This window comes from Somniosus microcephalus, chromosome 5 (assembly GCF_052327205.1).
Source record: "Somniosus microcephalus isolate GS21.2 chromosome 5, FLI_Smic_1.0, whole genome shotgun sequence".
NCBI classification, from domain to species: domain Eukaryota; kingdom Metazoa; phylum Chordata; class Chondrichthyes; order Squaliformes; family Somniosidae; genus Somniosus; species Somniosus microcephalus.
Window position 1 is genome coordinate 26,167,208 of NC_140991.1, and position 18,401 is coordinate 26,185,608.

At 48.2% G+C, this 18,401-nt stretch overlaps 1 protein-coding gene across 1 annotated transcript in view; it reads left to right on the forward strand.

Moving 5' to 3' along the window:
• Window positions 1–18,401, forward strand: part of scn5lab (sodium channel, voltage gated, type V-like, alpha b) — a 524,522-nt gene that overhangs the window by 115,612 nt on the left and 390,509 nt on the right. Inside the window, exon 3 of the mRNA XM_085987471.1 lies at window positions 6,181–6,299. Coding sequence (XP_085843597.1) covers window positions 6,181–6,299 — 119 coding nt within the window. The remainder of the gene's footprint in view (window positions 1–6,180; window positions 6,300–18,401) is intronic.

An 18,401-nucleotide genomic window follows, 5' to 3' on the forward strand; every position in this document is an offset into this window, starting at 1 on the left:
ATTTAGAATCGGCAGAATTGAGCACAGGACTGATTGTTGCACCCAAAGTGCCTCACAGAGAATGGCAATCACCGCTTGAACTTTACATAACCAAAAATTTTTTAAAAAAACACTTGTTCCGAGAACCCAGCCATAGAACTCGGACGTTCCTCGTTCTTTTCTGTTTCCCAGAACCTGACGTCGGCGCTCCAGCCCCGTGGGACATCGGAAATTTTGGATCCTGCCAGCAAGACTAGATAGCAAATGAGCTGCTCAATGACTTCTTTTGCAAAGAGTCTTAATAATAACCAACCAACCCATCTGCCCAGCAAACTGTGAGCAGTCGTTCAATACTCTTTGCGGCTGTTTTGATGCCTTTGAAAATGACACGTTGCCATACCCGCTTTCATGCCCCCCCCGCCCCCAGCTTTATACGGTGGATTTGTGTTTTGTTAAATATTTTGACGTTGACAAGTACCTCCGCACTTTGCTGTTTACTCGAAGGCTGATAAGTATTAGATTTAATCACAGTGCTGCGTTCCATCAAAGTCCAATGAGATCACTGCTGCTTTCAATTAGCTCTTTGTTCCCCGCTTCCAACACCGGGGCTGCAACAAAAAGAAAAGACGCCACTTGCCAAAGTTTAAAATAATGACCGGGTGACACTGTAGACAACATCCGTGGCTTCCCAGCCAGCGTCGCTTCTGATTTTGGCCTTCTACTTTAGAATCTGCAGCCCTCACAGTCCACGCTGGAGATGGAATGCCATGGCCCGCATGCCTCGAATTGGCTCCAGTTCTGTCAGTGAACCCAGGCGTTAGCCTAGGCAAGGTGGTCTCGCATCGTGGTCAGTGTAAGCTGCAGGGTGCACGTGCAAGTGGTGCAGATGCTGGTTGTTTGCTCGTGAACCCCCCCCCCCTCCCCTTTATAGAAACAAGAGTAAAAGCTAACATGCCATTAAAGCAAAGAAAGAAAGACTTGCAATTATATCGCACCCTTCACCACCACCGGACGTCCCAAAGCACTTTACAGCCAACAAAGTACTTTTTGAAGTGTTGTCACTGTTGTAATACAGGAAATTATATTCCATTCATTGCATTTGAAATATTAGCAAATGAATTGCAATTAATGAGAGGGTGCGGCTAGCTCAGATGCCCAGGTTTCCTGTGCCTCTGGAGATCAGTGTTTGGATATCACTCGTTGAAGGGTGAGGCAGGTCTGGTTCCCGGATGACAATCTGGCCCACACGTCCCGACACTTTTCAGCTGCAGGTTGGAAAGATCAGTCTCCCCTTCCCTTTCAGAGCGAATGGGCAGGAGGGTCGTCGCGCTGCAAAGCATTTCAAAGTGCTTCAGTGCCCTCACTCTGTTCATACACAAGGTGCTAAGGAACAGACTGCGGCACTTTTGTGAGATCTTGCAAAGTCCTGTGCTGCGACAGGTTGGCCCCTTCCAAAGGGTGCAAAGGAAAAAGATACCGTGGTTTATCTACCTGCCCTCTGAACCGCTGGAGTTACAGTTCCACATTTGCCTGAAACAACAATCAATATCATGTGACACAAGGGCCTTATACCACTTGCTACACTCTCGTTCCTTCCACCACCTACAGAATAAGGCACACTTACTGAAAACAGATTTAGGATCTGGATTCAATGGGATATATGTCCCTATCTTTTCACCTCTGGGACTTTTGTTATTTTTAATTCATTCTCGGAATGTGGGCGTCGTCGGCAAGGCTGGCATTTATTGCCCATTCCTAGTTGCCCCGAGAAGGTGGTAGTGGCCCAGCAACTGAGTGGCTTCCCACACCACGTGAGAGGGCAGTTAAGTGTCAACTTAAGAAGGTAGCAGGACAGATAGATAAGGTGGCTAAAAAGGCATATGGGATACTTGCCTTCATTAGGCGAGGCATAGAATATAAGAGCAGGGAGGTTATGATGGAGCTGTGCAAAACGCTAGTTAGGCCACAGCTGGAGTACTGTGTGCAGTTCTGGTTGCCACACTATAGGAAGGATGTGATTGCTTTGGAGAGGGTGCAGAGGAGATTCACCAGGATGTTACCTGGGCTGGAGCGCTTCAGCTATGAAGAGAGGCTGGACAGGGGTTGTTTTCCTTAGAGCAGAGAAGGCTGAGGGGGGACCTGATTGAGGTGTACAAAATTATGAGGGGCATAGATAGGGTAGATAGAAAGGAACTTTTCCCCTTAGTAGAGGGGCCAATAACCAGGGGGTATAGTTTCAAGGTAAGGGGCAGGAGGTTTAGAGGGGATTTGAGGAAAAACTTTTTCACCCAGAGGGTGGTTGGAATCTGGAACTCACTGCCTGAAAGGGTGGTAGAGGCAGGAACCCTCACAACATTCAAGAAGCATTTGGATGATCGCTTGAAATGCCATAGCATACAAGGCTACGGACCAAGTGCTGGAAAATGGGGATTAGAATAGATAGGGCTTGATGGCTGGCGCGGACACGATGGGCCGAAGGGCCTCTTTCTGTGCTGTATAACTCTATGGGGGAAAAATTCGGTTGCTTTGCGCCTCCCGTGCGCGGCGATGTTTGCGCCACTCACGAAATTAACTAGACATTTTGCGGCGGCGCTAAACACTACCGCCACGATCTCCTGCGCCGGCAGATCGTGACATCAGTCGAGAGTGCAACGCCCCGGACCGGATATTGAGTGGCGCCCCCTGTCTTACCGCCTGCCGCTAGCAACGACAGGTTGAGGGGAGCGTTTTGCAGTCGGGAATGGACTGGGGGAGCGCTATTTAAAGGCGACCGCTTCCTGCCTTTTTTTGTCAGTGAAATTTTTGTACCACGCATTCTGAGAGAGAGAGATAGACTTCTGGAGAGATTCAACGCTGTGTTGAGGAGTTTTGGGTACTGAGCAGCACTTTGCAGGTTCATTTTGATTTGCCCTTCCTTGTATCGGTTTAGAAGAGACGGTGGGGGCTGCACCCTGAGCTCTTTCCCTGGGCCTCTCCATTGTTCTTTCCAGCAGATTTGATGTACAGGTCTCTCCAGGCTGAGATTCAAGGCTGCAATGAGCAGGGTGTGGCTGGAGAGCAAGATCGACCCTCCCCTTTAAGAACTGGCCGGCGCCAGTGTGTCTGTGTTCCATTGCTGACTGACATCACATGAGCTTCGCCAGCAGTCTGAGGTAGCGCCTTGCTCCTCGGCATTAGCGCCTTAAGACAGGTGTGTAGCGCTCCAATCACCTCCAGGGGTGATAAAAACCAAGTTTGCAGTCGGAGGCGATAATTAGCGCCAGGCGTGAAACTTTGCGCCCGGCCGATAATTGCGCCCCAAATGGGGCGATACCGAATTTCTCCCCCTACGACTCTGTGACTCAACCATGTTGGCGTGGGACTGGAGTTACATACAGGCTGGACTAGGTAAGGACGATGGGTTTCCTAAAGGACATTAATATACCAGTTGGGTTTTTATGACAATCCATCAGCTTCATGGTCACTGATTCTAGCTTTTATTTTCCAGATTTTTTTTAAACTGAATTCAAAATTTCAAACTGCAGTGGTGGGATTTGAACTCACGTTCTTTGGATTATAAGTCCAGTAAAATAATCACTACCCTGCTCAGAGTGGTAGAATGAAGGACTCCTTTCTCTGTTGCCTGCAAAGGTGCCATGTGAAATGAGTCCGTGCCGGCACCTTCACTGTCCTAGTCGGCAAAGGCCAACACCACAAAACATGGCACAAATTGGAACTCAGAAAGGACATAAGGTGATGTAGGAAACAGATAGGTAGGGTGTGTTTGCTTGGGGTTCGAGTTTGGACATTGTTGGGCACAGTAGAGAGATTTTTACTTTAATTCTGGTTATACCTGATGTGGGCACTGGGTGAGCTGGTTTCGGTTTCAAATCCTTATGCACTTGTTGACACTGAGACAAAACGCACGATGAATCTGATTTCCTGTGTTTTCTGGAAGGCTGAATATAAGTACAACAATGTCACACAGTGCCACACAGTGTCACAATATCACACAGTGCTACACAGTGCCACACATTATCACACAGTACAACAATGCCACACAGTGCCAAAATATCACGCAATGTCACACAGTGTCACACAAGGTCACACAATGTCACACACTGCCACAAAGTGCCACGCAATGTCACACAGTGCCACACAGTGTCACACATTGCCACACAGTGTCACACAGTGTCACACAGTGTCACACATTGCCACAATGCTACACAGTGCCACACAATGTCATAGAGTGCCACACAGTGTCACACAGTATCACACAGTGCCACAGAGTGCCACACAGTACAACAATGATACACCGTGCCAAAATACCACGCAATGCCACACAGTGTCACACAATGCCGCACAGTGTCACACAATGCCGCACAGTGTCACACAATGCCGCACAGTGTCACACAATGCCGCACAGTGTCACACAATGCCGCACAGTGTCACACAATGTCACACAGTGCCACAATGTCACACAATGCCACACAGTGTCACACAATGCCGCACAGTGTCACACAATGCCGCAGTGTCACACAGTGTCGCACAGTGCCACACAGTGCCGCACAGTGCCACACAGTGTCACACAATGTCACACAGTGTCGCACAGTGTCATACAGTGCCACACAATGTCACAGTGTCACACAGTGCCACAATATCACACAATGTCACACAGTGCCACACAATGTCACACAGTGTTACAGTGTCAAACAATGTCACACAATGTCACACAATGCCACACAGTGTCACACAATGCCGCACAGTGTCACACAATGCCGCACAGTGTCACACAGTGTCGCACAGTGTCGCACAGTGCCACACAGTGTCGCACAGTGCCACACAGTGTCACACAATGTCACACAGTGTCGCACAGTGTCATACAGTGCCACACAATGTCACAGTGTCACACAGTGCCACAATGTCACACAATATCACACAATGTCACACAGTGCCACACAATGTCACACAGTGTTACAGTGTCACACAATGTCACACAGTGTCACACAATGTCACACAGTACCACACAATGTCACAGTGTCACTTAGCGTCACAATGTCACAAAATGTCACACAGTGTCGCACAATGTCACACAGTGTCGCACAATGTCACACAGTGTCGCACAGTGTCATACAGTGCCACACAATGTCACAGTGTCACACAGTGCCACAATGTCACACAATATTACACAATATCACACAATGTCACACAGTGCCACACAATGTCACACAGTGTCACTTAGTGTCACAATGTCACAAAATGTCACAGTGCCACACAGTGCCGCACAGTGCCACAATGTCACACAGTGCCACAATGTCACACAATGTCACAGTGTCACTTAGTGTCACAATGTCACAAAATGTCACACAGTGCCACACAATGTCACAGTGTCACACAGTGCCACAATGTCACACAATATTACACAATATCACACAGTGTCACACAGTGCCACACAATGTCACACAGTGCCACAATGTCACACAATGTCACACAGTGCCACACAGTGCCACACAGTGTCACACAGTGCCACACAATGTCACAGTGTTACAGTGCCACACAATGTCACACAGTGTCACACAATGTCACACAGTGCCACATAATGTCACACAATGTCACACAATGTCACACAGTGTCACTTAGTGTCACAATGTCACAAAATGTCACACAGTGCCACACAATGTCACAATGTCACACAGTGCCACAATGTCACACAATGTCACACAGTGTCACACAGTCAGTGTCACACAATATCACACAGTGTCACACAATGTCACACATTGTCGCACAATGTCACACAGTGCCACAATGTCACAGTGTCAGTGTCACACAATATCACACAGTATCACACAATGTCACACATTGTCGCACAATGTCACACAATATGACACAGTGCCACACAATGTCACAGTGTCACACAATATCACACAGTGTCACACATTGTCTCACAATGTCACACAATGTCACATACTGCCACACAGTGCCACACAATGCCATACAGTGTCACACAACATCATACAGTGCCACAATGTCACAGTGTCACACAATGTCACACAGTGTCACACAATGTCACACAATATCAGTGTCACAAAATGTGACACAGTGTCACACTGTGTCACACAATGAGATAGATAGTTAAGTTTGTAAAGCTGCTGTGGTTTTTATTCTGTATGCACTGTGATAATTGCATTATCATTTGTTTACCCCAATGTCTATCTCTTTCAGACATTTGTAGTACTCAACAAAGGGAAGACCATCTTCCGTTTTAGTGCCGCACCTGCGTTGTACCTACTGACTCCTGTTCACCGTGTTAGAAGGATAGCTATTAAAATTTTAGTACATTCATATCCTTTTACTGGTTTAATATTGGAGTAAATGAAGTTAATCCCATTAAAATCCACTCTACATCTCTATGGTGAGCTGGAATGGGTTCTGCAGTAGTGCTGTTCTTGTACTAATGTATCAAATGGATTGGACAGGAAGTCGCTCGCACTCATTGTATAGGCGCATTATAAATGACATCCTCCTTATCCTGGTTTAAATTAGCAGGTGATAACACAAATGGTAAGATGCTCAATGAAGTAAAGGGACAGCGTAATCCAGGAGTACAGATACTCAGATTTTCAAAAGCTGCAGTCCAGGTGGGAAAGAAAACCCCATCAAAGGGTAAATAGGATTCTGTGTTTTACAGAGGTATTGGATACAGATTGGGAAACTACACTAAAAGGCATGAAGGTGGACATACAATGGCTAACATTCAAGGAAATAATACATAATTTGCAACAAACATATATTCCTCTAGGGCATAAAAACCCAAAAGGAAAAGTGATCTAACCATGGCTAACAAAAGAAATTAAAGCTAGTATTAAGTCAAAGGAGGAAGCTTATAAAGTTGCCAGAAAAAGCGGTCAGCCTGAGGATTGGGATCTTTTTAGAAATCAGCAAAGGGGGACCAAGAAATTGATTTTTTAAAAAGGGAAAATGGAATATGAGCACAAATTAGCGAAAAATATAAAAACGGATTGTAATAGCTTCTATAGGTATGTGAAAAGGAAAAGACTGGTGAAGGTAAATGTAGGTCCGTTACAGTCAGAGACGGGAGAATTTATAATGGGGAATGAGGAAATGGCAGAGAAATTAAATAAATACTTTGTTTCTGTCTTCAAGGAGGAAGACACAAAAAACCTCTCAGAAATACGAGAAAACCAAAGGGTATGGCGAGAATGAGGAACTTAAAGAAATTATTATTAGTAAAAAAACAATACTAGCAAAATTAATGGGACTAAAAGTCGATAAATCCCAAGGACCGGTTAACCTACATCCTAGGGTTTTGAAAGAGGTGGCCATTGGGATAGTGGACGCATTTGTTGTCATCTTCCAAAATTCTATAGATTCTGGAATGGTTCCTGCAGATTGGAGGATAGCAAATGTAACCCCGCTATTTAAGAAAGGAGGGAGAGAGAAAACGGGAAACTACAGACCTGTTAGCCTCACATCAGTAGTTGGGAAAATGCTGGAATCTATTATAAAGGATGCAATAACTGGGCACTTAGAAACTAATAGTAAAATTGGGCAGAGTCAACATGGATTTATGAAAGGGAAATCCTGTTTGACAAACCTATTGGAGTTCTTTGAGGATGTAACTAGTGGAGTAGACAAAGGGGAACCGGTAGATGTGGTGTATTTGGATTTTCAGAAGGCCTTCGATAAGGTCCCACACAAGAGGTTGGTGAACAAAATTAGGGCACATGGAATTGGGGGTAATATACTAGCATGGATTGAGAATTGGTTAACAGACAGAAAACAAAGAGTAGGGATAAACGGGTCTTTTTCAGGATGGCAGGCTGTGACTAGTGGGGTACCGCAAGGATCGGTGCTTGGGCCCCAGCTATTCACAATCTATATCAATGATTTGGATGAGGGGACTAAATGTAACATTTCCAAATTTGCTGATGATACAAAGCTAGGTGGCAGTGGCAGTTGCGAAGAGGATGTGAAGAGGCTTCAAGGGAATCTCGACAGGCTCAGTGAGTGGGCTAGAACATGGCAGATGGATTATAATGTGGATAAATGTGAAGTTATCCACTTTGGTAGAAAAAACAGAGAGGCAGAGTATTTCCTAAGTGGTGAAAGATTGGGGAATGCAGATGCTCAAAGGGACCTGGGTGTCCTTGTACATGAGTCACTGAAAGTGAATGTGCAGGTGCAGCAAGTCATTAGGAAGGCAAATGGTATGCTGGCCTTCATTACAAGGGGATTTAAGTACAGGAGCAAAGAAGTCTTACTCCAATTATATAGGGCTTTGGTGAGACCACACCTGGAGTACTGTGTACAATTTTGGTCTCCTTACCTAAGGAAGGATATACTTGCCATAGAGGGAGTGCAACAAAGGTTCACGAGATTGATTCCTGGGATGGGGGGACTGTCGTATCAGAAGAGATTGAGTAAACTAGGCCTGTATTCTCTTGAATTCAGAAGAATGAGAGGGGATCTCATTGAAGCATACAAAATTATTACAGGGCTTGATAGGGTGGATGCTGGGAGAATGTTTCCCTTGGCTGGGGAGTGTAGAACCAGGGGCCACGGCCTCAGGATAAAGGGTAGGTCGTTCTGGACTGAGATGAGAAGAAATTTCTTCACACAGAGGGTGGTGAATCTTTGGAATTCTCTACCCCAGAGGGCTGTGGAGGCTCAGTCATTGGGTATATTCAAAACAGAAGTCGATACATTTCTGACGAGTAAGGGCATCAAGGGATATGGCGATAAGGCCGGTGAATGGAGTTGAGGCAGAAGATCAGCCATGATCTCATTGAATGGCGGAGCAGACTCGAAGGGCCGAATGGCCTACTCCTGCTCCTATTTCTTATGTTCTTATGTTACAAGGTAGCGATGGTGACTCTGTGCACCATAACGTTTAGGCTACAGTTGAAGTACCGTGGATCATTATGGGCATCCCAACTGCAAAAAGGCTATTGGAGCTGTGGAACGCGTGCATGGTAGATTCACTATAAGAGACTTGAAAAACTAAGGGCCGTATTTATTGGGAGCAAAGAGTTTAAGGGAATTAAATAAAAGTGTTCAAAATTTTCAAAGGGTTTGAGAGAGTAAATACTGAATGACTGCTTCCATTGGTCAGTGAATGGCTTAGGAGGGGGACATCAATTCAGGATTAGTACTAGAAGCATAAAGGGAGGAGGTTAGAGGGCAGAGTTTCATGAATGTGGAATGTTTCAATACAAGTATATACGAGAGCCTCAGATAAATACTTGAAGAGAACAATTATTAAGGGGTGTGGAGAAAGAGCAGGGGAATGGGATTAGAGTGAACAGCTCTGAGGTGGAGCTAGCACAATGGGCTGAATGGCCTCCTTTCTGTTGAAATTCCTACGATTCTGTGCCCCATATTGGAGGCGAATCATTTCCGCCGCATCGATCAACTGTTTATCTCAGCTGTTTCTTTTCTTAATAGTGTCAAAGGGTTGATGAAATGAACAACTGAGCTGTCAGTTGTTTAATGTGCCGATCTTGTTGTGAAACAAGAGGTTGACCTCGGGCCACCAGTGCTGCCCTCTGATTGGATGTTGAGGATGCCTTGCCATGTAACGTATTCGGTGGTGTCTGCTGGCTGCTTGTTTTCCCGATAATCGCAGGCCGAGCGATACAAAGATAGGTGGGAAAGCAAATTGTGTGGAGGATGCAAAGAATCTCCAAAGGGATATAGATAGGCTAAGTGAGTGGGCAAAAATCTGGCAGATGGAGTTTAATGTGGGAAAATGCGAGGTTATCCACTTTGGTAGGAAAAATAAAAAAGCAAATTATTATTTAAATAGGGAGAGATTACAAAATGCTGAGGTACAGAGGGATCTGGGGGTCCTAGTACATGAATCACAAAAAGTTAGCATGCAGGCACAGCAAGTAATTAGGAAGGCAAATGGAGTGTTGGCCTTTATTGCAAAGGGAATGGAATATAAAAGTAGGGAAGTCCTGTTACAACTGTACAGGGCGTTGGTGAGACCACACCTGGAGTACTGCGTACAGTTTTGGTCTCCTTATTTAAGGAAGGATATACTTGCATTGGAGGCAGTTCAGAGAAGGTTCACACGGTTGATTCCTGGGATGAAGGGGTTGTCTTATGAGGAAAGGTTGAGCAGGTTGGGCCTATACTCATTGGAGTTTAGAAAAATGAGAGGGGATCTTATTGAAACATATAAGATTCTGAGGGGGATTGACAGGGTAGATGCAGAGAGGATGTTTCCCCTCGTGGGGGAATCTAGAACTAGGGGGCATAATTTCAGAATAAGGGGGCACCCTTTTAAATCGGAAATGAGGAGGAATTTCTTCTCTCAGAGGGTCGTGAATCTTTGGAATTCTCTTCCCCAGAGAGCTGTGGAGGCTGGGCCATTGAATATATTTAAGGTGGAGATAGACAGATTTTTGAATGGTAAAGGAAGTCAAGGGTTATGGGGAGCGGGCAGGGAAATGGAGTTGAGGCCAAGATCAGATCAGCCCTGATCTTATTGAATGGCGGAGCAGGCTTGAGGGGCCAAATGACCTACTCCTGCTCCTGTTTCTTATGTTCTTATGTATGGTCAATGCTGACTTTTCTGAGCTCAACCAGAGCATTAGCTGTTGATTCACGATTGGCCTCACGGCTGAGGACTAGAGAGAGGTGAAAAAAATAATCAGCCATGGTGCCAACCCTCTCCCCCACTCCTGACAGATATCAGCTGACTCCTAGTGCAGAGTGAGCATGTGCTCATACTGGATTGTGATAGGATTATGCTTGTGGGCGATGACATCAGTGGTTGATGCCCACTGTCTAGGCTCGCAGATAACGGCGCCCACTTGTCCAAGATCATCAGCGAGCTACCGTCACCAGGGAGATTGTGACTCAGCAAGAGTTAGCGCCATCAGTAGAGGGGAAAGGAAAACTGGGATGTAAAAAAAAAGAAATTAAAAGCACAAATCCTTAACGGCAGGCGGAACTATCTGAGCTTCTGTCAACCGTTGCGGTACTGCTGCCACGCAGGCTCGTGATTCCTGGGCCGTGGGCGGGTGTGGGGGGGGCACTTCCCTGGCATAATTGGAGCAGGCGGGTTGGCATTTGTGAAGGGTCTCCGAATCTGTGTCCCCTGGTTACCGACCCTCCTGCCAGTGGAAACAGTTTTACTCTATCAAAATGCTTCATAATTTTCAACTCCTCTATTAAATCTCCCCCTAACCTTCTCTGCTCTAAGGAGAACAACCCCAGCTTCTCCAGTCTCTCCACGTAACTGAAGTTCCTCATCCCTGCTACCATTCTGGTAAATCTCCTCTCCAAGGCCTTGACACCCTTCCTAAGGTGCCCGGGTGCTCCAGCAGAGGCCGAATCGGCGATTTATATAAGTTTAGCATAATTTCCTGGCTTGAGAGCATACGCTCGATTTGGTTGCAGTTCCAAGCTTGCTGCCTGGTAGCCGTTGTTTTATAGAGTCTTAGGGGTCGATTTTAACTCAGCCGTGAGGCAGGCTTTGAGGCGTGCGGGGGGTTAAAATCGCTAAAACTGGCGGGCGGGACCCCCCCCCCGGCCTGGTTCCCAACCCCGAGCCATTTTAACCCAGGCGTGTCTGATGGTTCCGAATCAGTCCCGCCTCCAACAGGCGGGACTGGTCTTTTAAGGCCCTTAATCAGCAATAATTGGCCTTTATAATGCCATTTTAACAGGCCCTTGCATTTTTAACCCTTTTCCCACGTAAAACACGCCTGGTGGGGATCACGCCTGTGAAACCTGGCGTGAGCACTATTGGCTTGCTGACTATCAGCTGCAGGTCAACCAGTAAAGAGGAGATTTGATCAGTCATCATTTGCAGGTGGCAGGACTTTATTGTTTCAGGCCTGGGGCAACTTTTACCAGGCTTAACCACACCTGTGGAAGGTTGGAGCCTCACACACATCTCCAGTGTGACCTCCTGGGAAACCCCGCTCGCCACCTTCACTCAGCACTTCCTCAACGGAGGCATATACCAGAAGCATGGGAGCCATTTTTCTCCTTCCCTTCTTGGCATTAGAGGAGCTCGAGCACCAGGTGCGGCAGCAGCAGAACCAGGAACAACAGCAGCACCAGCAACAGCAGCAGGAGCGACAGGCTGCTGCTCACCCACTTGAGGCAGCACAGGCCAGAAGGGGCCAGCGCATGGAAGCCCGTCGGCGCAGGAGATACCCCCCCAAACAGGGTCTACAGACACAGGGTCAGCTACCTCAACATGACTGAACAGCAGTGCCAAAGGCGGCTCCGACTTTCGCGACAGGTAGTGACTGACATCTGCGCAATGCTACAGCAAGACCTGCTGCCCAGAGCACCAGGTGGACACTCCTTACCAGTGGCCATCAAAGTCACCACCGCACTCAACTTTTTTGCCTCAGGCTCATTCCAGGGATCAGCAGCAGACATCAGCGGCACCTCCCAGTCGGCCGCACACACTTGCATCACGCAGGTAACCGATGCCCTCTTTGCCCTCGCGCACAATCACATCCATTTCACCAGGGATCGTGCAAATGTGACGGCGCGAGCAGTTGGATTAGCTCATCTGGCAGACTTTCCAAGGGTGCAGGGTGTCATTGACTGCACACATGTGGCCCTTAGGGCACCCCATCGCAATCCAGGTATTTTTGTCAACCGCAAGGGCTTCCACTCCCTTAACGTTCAGCTGGTGTGTGACCACAAGAAGGAGATTTTGCATGTTTGTGCCAAGTACCCTGGCTGTTGCCATGACTCCTTCATACTGCGCCAGTCTAGTGTGCCTCCGCTATTCAGGCCGCCAGACCAACTTCACGGATGGCTACTTGGGGACAAGGGCTATCCCCTGAGGACTTGGCTAATGACGCCGTTGAGGAGGCCAGCCAACCAAGCTGGGGAGCGCTACAACTCCAGCCACATGTCCACCAGATCCATAATCGAGCAAACCATCGGCTTGCTGAAGATGCGCTTCAGATGCCTGGATAGATCAGATGGAGCCCTACAGTACTCAGCAGCCAGGGTCTCCAGAATCATCGTGGTTTGCTGTGCACTCCACAACATGGCACAGCGTCGTGGCTTGCAGATTCCTGAGGATCAAGTGGCTCCTCACATACCCTCCTCAGATGATGGTGATGAGGAGGAGGAGGAGGAGGAGAGCGAAAATGAGCATCCTGCAGAGGGCCATCAGCCAGCGGCAGCATTACGCGAGAACATTGCTGCCCGGGATGCAAGGAACGCACTCATCCTGGCCAGATTTGCTTAGCCTAGTAAATCAAACTCTTTTGCCTCGCAGCTTCTTACCTGAGCATCGACAATGGCCAAACCCTGCGGATTCCTAGCTATTTGACCAGCATCCTGACAACTGCAAGTAATCCTAAGCCCTCAATGTGAAAGCCCCATTCGCGAAATGACACACGCCAGAACTGCAACAGTTGCCATCAGAATTTTTATGCACAAGAACCAACTGATGGCATTTTTACAATATACACAACATTTCACCCAAGTGACTACCCTTGTGACTACTTATGCTTTATTTTCCTCTTACGCGTGCTCCTACATAGTGGTTCCCCTGTGGCTTCAGCAGATGTGGAGGCCCCTTGCTCACTTTCCTGCTGCTCCTGTCTCGACACCTTTGGCGGGCGTCCTCTGGGGTGGCGAGCCTGTGAGGGCTCATCAGCAGTCTGCTGCTCCTGCGGCTGTGCAGGGGTTGAGATGTCTATCTCACTTGGGTGTGGACTCCGGCAGGGCTCTGACCAAGGGCTCTGCAGTGGCATGGAAGTGTGAGCACTTGGAGAGGAACCCCCACTTCCTTGAGGCCTGCCACCAACCTCCCTCTCATGGGTCAGCTCCCCCTCCGCACCTGCAAGTGGCTTGAGAGCACCTTGCTGCACATCAGGGGGGCCCTGGGGACCCGTATCTGCAATGGCAGTCCTTCTCAGAAGGACTTCCATGAAGGTCTGGTTTCTCTGTTCAATAGATGCCCATCACTCCTCAAGAGATGTCATTCTATTCTGAACACTCACCATGTTTTCCATACCCTGGCAACTAACCTCCTCCATGGCAGTAGCCCTCCTCTCCTCTACCGTAGCCAGCCTTACCATGGAGGCAGCAATCATTTCCACGTAGGTAGCCATCCTTTCCATGTTGATGCGTTCATGCGCCACTGACTCCACAAAGGCTCTGCTCATGTTCGCTATGGACTCCACCATTCGCTCCACACTCGCAGCGACCCTGGAGACAAAACCTGCCAGAGACTCCTGCATCTGTGCATGGAGTTCCATCACCTCTGATCTTATGGATGGCCTAAGAGGCAGAGGGTCGACATGCAGCTGAGCCGAGCTGGCAGAGTCCTGCGCCCTCTGACGAGGATTCTCCACTGCTGTCCCTGTCTCCACAATCTGCTGATGCTCACTTGTCAGCTGTGATACACCAGGTGACAACACTACTCTATGTCCCGAAGGTCCCACCGAGGTGTGAGAGTCTGCGCTGGTGCTGGGTGCGCTTATTTCTGCTGACGCTGCACCCTCAGAGGTTGCAGATTCCTCTGAGGAGTCCGGAATCTCAGGCTCTTCCTCCTGCACACTGGGGACGGGGGCTCTCGATGGTCCTGTGGGGGAGTCAAGGAAAATGTTAGAGATGTGATGCGAAGGTTACATGCACATTGCATTTTGCAGATGATCATAAGTCCATATGATGTAGCTTCAGAATCATTATCAGTGACTCATGCAATGTCAATGAGAGAGATGGAAAACTATTCCGTCACCAGCTTGCGGGGATGCACCTGTCTGTCCTTCCCCAACTTCCGCATCTGTATCAGCCCCGACAATCTCCAGGACGGCTTCCTCCCAGGGGGTGAGCTGGGCTAATGAGGGTGGCCCTCCTCCTGTCCTGGCTCGCACTCTCCTGTTGTGAGCTCTCTTCTGCAATGAGGGAGACAAGTGGAGGTTGAGTGAGAATGAAGGAGTGAGTGTAGAGATTGCATAGCATAGATACTTAGAAGGAGACAAAGATGGAGTGAGGTTGCAAGACCAAGGGCCCTCCCTGTGTGTTGTCAGTTATGTTCAAAGCATCAGAGTGAGAGGGAGTGTGAGGGCTGCATGGTCGAATAGTTATGTGAATGTGAGCATAGAGAGAGAGGGAATGGCTAAGGGTGCATGGATGTGAGTGTCAAGTGGGATGTGGAGGAAGAGATTGCTAAAGCTGAGTGCTGGTGAGGAAAGGCAATGGGGATCAGATTGAGGGTGATGGAAACTTCATACTTACTTTTCCAGTGCGATGAAGGTCATGGAATCTTTTCCTGCACTGCATCCAGGTGCGCCGTGTGAGCCCCAAGGAGTTGACTTCCCCAGCCACCTGTAGCCACCCAGCCTTGGTCTGACTGGGAGGCCTCTTCCTCCCTGAAGAAGGGAACAGGACCTCCCTGTGGGCCCTAGCCCCATCCAGCAATGCCTGCAGTGATGCCTCATCAAATTTAGGCGCAGTTCCTGCCCTCCCACTGGCCATTGTTCCTGCAGGCTCCTGTGCCATCATAAGGGGAAAGCTTGGAAGCCTGCAGAGGAAGCAAGGCTTGCTGCGGACCTTAAATGCAGCAGCAATGATGTCATCGGAGGGGACTTGCAGTCATGAAAAACCCATTTGTAAAGGCTTCCCACATGTTGGAAATCAATTGGCCAATTGAGTTAAAATTGCATCAATCTCACACATCCATTTAGATTCGTGTGGGAATCACGAAATTCGGGGAACCCGACAATTGCCCGCACCTGAGTTAAAATCGACCCCATAGAGTTTTCCATGTGATCTGGTGGAAAGAAGAGCCTTTCAATACCTTGCGGTAAATCTTGCGGTGCTGTTACCTTTAGTAGCGATCTTGCGAAGGACTTTCTTACCCCATTGCGACTCACTCAATCCCAATAATGGAAGATGACTCTCAGCCTGCAGCTGATGAGTGCTTTCAAATAAACCTGCAGTTTAAAAAAAAAATAAGCATATATTTTCATTAAAAAGAAACACAGATCAGTGAAAAGCTATAACCTAAGCTTAAGGTTCAGCTCCTATTTGTAAACATCTGGGCCCTTTTTGTTTTAGTCCCATTTCCAGGCATCTATTGTTCTATATATAACTCATTAAACTTCAACTGATGAAGCTCAGCCTTTCCCATATACAGGATGGTAAAAAAACTTAACTGGACCAGCCACATAAATACTGTGGCAACAAGAGCAGGTCAGAGGCTGGGAATTCTGTGGCGAGTGTCTCACCTCCTGACTCCCCAAAGCCTTTCCACCATCTACAAGCACAAGTAAGAAGTGTGATGGAATACTCTCCACTTGCCTGGATGAGTGCAGCTCCAACAACACTCAAGAAGCTCGACACCATCCAAGACAAAGCAGCCCGCTTGATTGGCACCCCATCCACCACCTTAAACATTCACTCCCTCCACCACCGGCGTACCGTGACTGCAGTGTGTATCATCTACAAGATGCACTGCAGCAACTCGCCAAGGCTTCTTCGGCAGCACCTCCCAAACCCGCGACCTCTACCACCTGGAAGGACAAGGGCAGCAGGCGCATGGGAACACTGCCACCTCCAAGTTCCCCTCCAAGCCATACACCATCCTGACTTGGAAATATATCGCCGTTCATTCATCATTGCTGGGTCAAAATCCTGGAACTCCCTCCCTCACCACACGGACTGCAGCGGTTCAAGAAGGCAGCTCACCACCACCTTCTCGAGGGCAATTAGGGATGGGCAATAAAGCTGGCATTGCCAGCGACGCCCACATCCCATGAACGAATTTTTAAAAAGCTGGCGCAATAGCAGAAAGTAACCGCTTTTGCTTTCATTATCCCTTTGGTTTTCTCTCCTCCACTCCCAAGGGCACGGACTCACGCAGGGGTTGCCAACTCTGGTTAGACTTATTCCTGGCGGTGTCATCACATGACATCCCACCTCCAACCACCCCTCACCCCCTCACACACTCCAGCCATTGGTCGCACAACACGCCCACGCCTGCGGTGCCCCGCCCTCCCACACCAATTGAGACCCTTCATTGGATGATTCTTGACTGTCAGTCAAACAACCATTTTTTTCGCTATGTGCGATATTTTTGTAACTAATGAACCAAAGTGTTCAAAGAAAATTTAAAAAAAAATTTTTTTTAATGACCCCTGTGGTTTTCCTCCTGGGTGTTGCTCACAGCATCACCTTGGAGATTAATCTTCAATTCTTGCAGACTCCGGGCCAATCCTGGAGGGTTGTCACGCTGGCGTATGGATAATTCACCCATGTCAACCTTATTCGCCCATCTGACTATTCATCGCAAGAAAGCCTAGGCAGCAGACTAGTTGACCACGGGGGCTGGTGGAGGTGGTGCAGCGAAGGTTCACCAGACTGGTTCCTGGGATGGGGGGATTGTCCTATGAGGAGAGATTGAGTAGACTGGGCCTATATTCTCTGGAGTTTAGAAGAATGAGAGGTGATCTCATTGAAACATTCAAAATTCTTACAAGGCTTGACAGGGTAGATGCAAGGAGGATGTTTCCCCTGGCTGGGGAATCTAGAACCAGGGGTCACAGTCTTAGAATAAGGGGTCGGCCATTTAGGACTGAGATGAGGAGACATTTCTTCACTCAGAGGGTGGTGAATCTTTGGAATTCTCTACCCCAGAGGGCTGTGGAGGCTCAGTCGTTGAGTACATTCAAGACAGAGAGCGATAGATTTTTGAATATTAAGGGAATCAAGGGATATGGGGATAGTGCAGGAAAGTGGAGTTGAGGTAGAAGATCAGCCATGATCTTATTGAATGGCGGAGCAGGCTTGAAGGGCCGAATGGCCGACTCCTGCTCCTACTTCTTATGTTCTTAGGCCGTCACAGCTGAGTCCAGTCGCGCCTTAATTTGACGTACGCACTTTCCAGCAAGAGTTAGGGAACAATGAAGCACAACCACACTGCCCCCTGCCACGCCCCGCCCCGCCCCATCCCGCCCCACACCACTACGGTTGAGACCGGTTAACTCACCAGCACCAGACCAGGAATTGAAGGTGGAAAATTCCTACTCATTACGGCTCAATAATGCATTGAGCAACTGGCCCCCTGGGGGGCAGCTCTCAGTAGGATTCTTAAAGCGTCAATATTGGTATTGTGGGGTAATTTCACCGATCGTACCTCTGCCCCCTACAGGGAGCAGCGCTCGGGAGGGAGCATAGATCGGAAAGCGAGCTACAGCCTGCAGTGCAGATTCTCCGAACCACACTCCCTTTCGAACACGGTTACCTGTGGTGAAAAGCAGGACCTTTTTCTAACGCAGCGAGTTGTTGTGATCGGGAACGCACTGCCTGAAAGGATGCAGATTCAGTAGTAACTTTCAAAAGAAAGTTGGATAAATACTTTGAAGGGGAAAGATTTGCAGGGCTACGGGGAAAGAGCAGGGGAGTGGAACTTTCAAAGAGCCGGC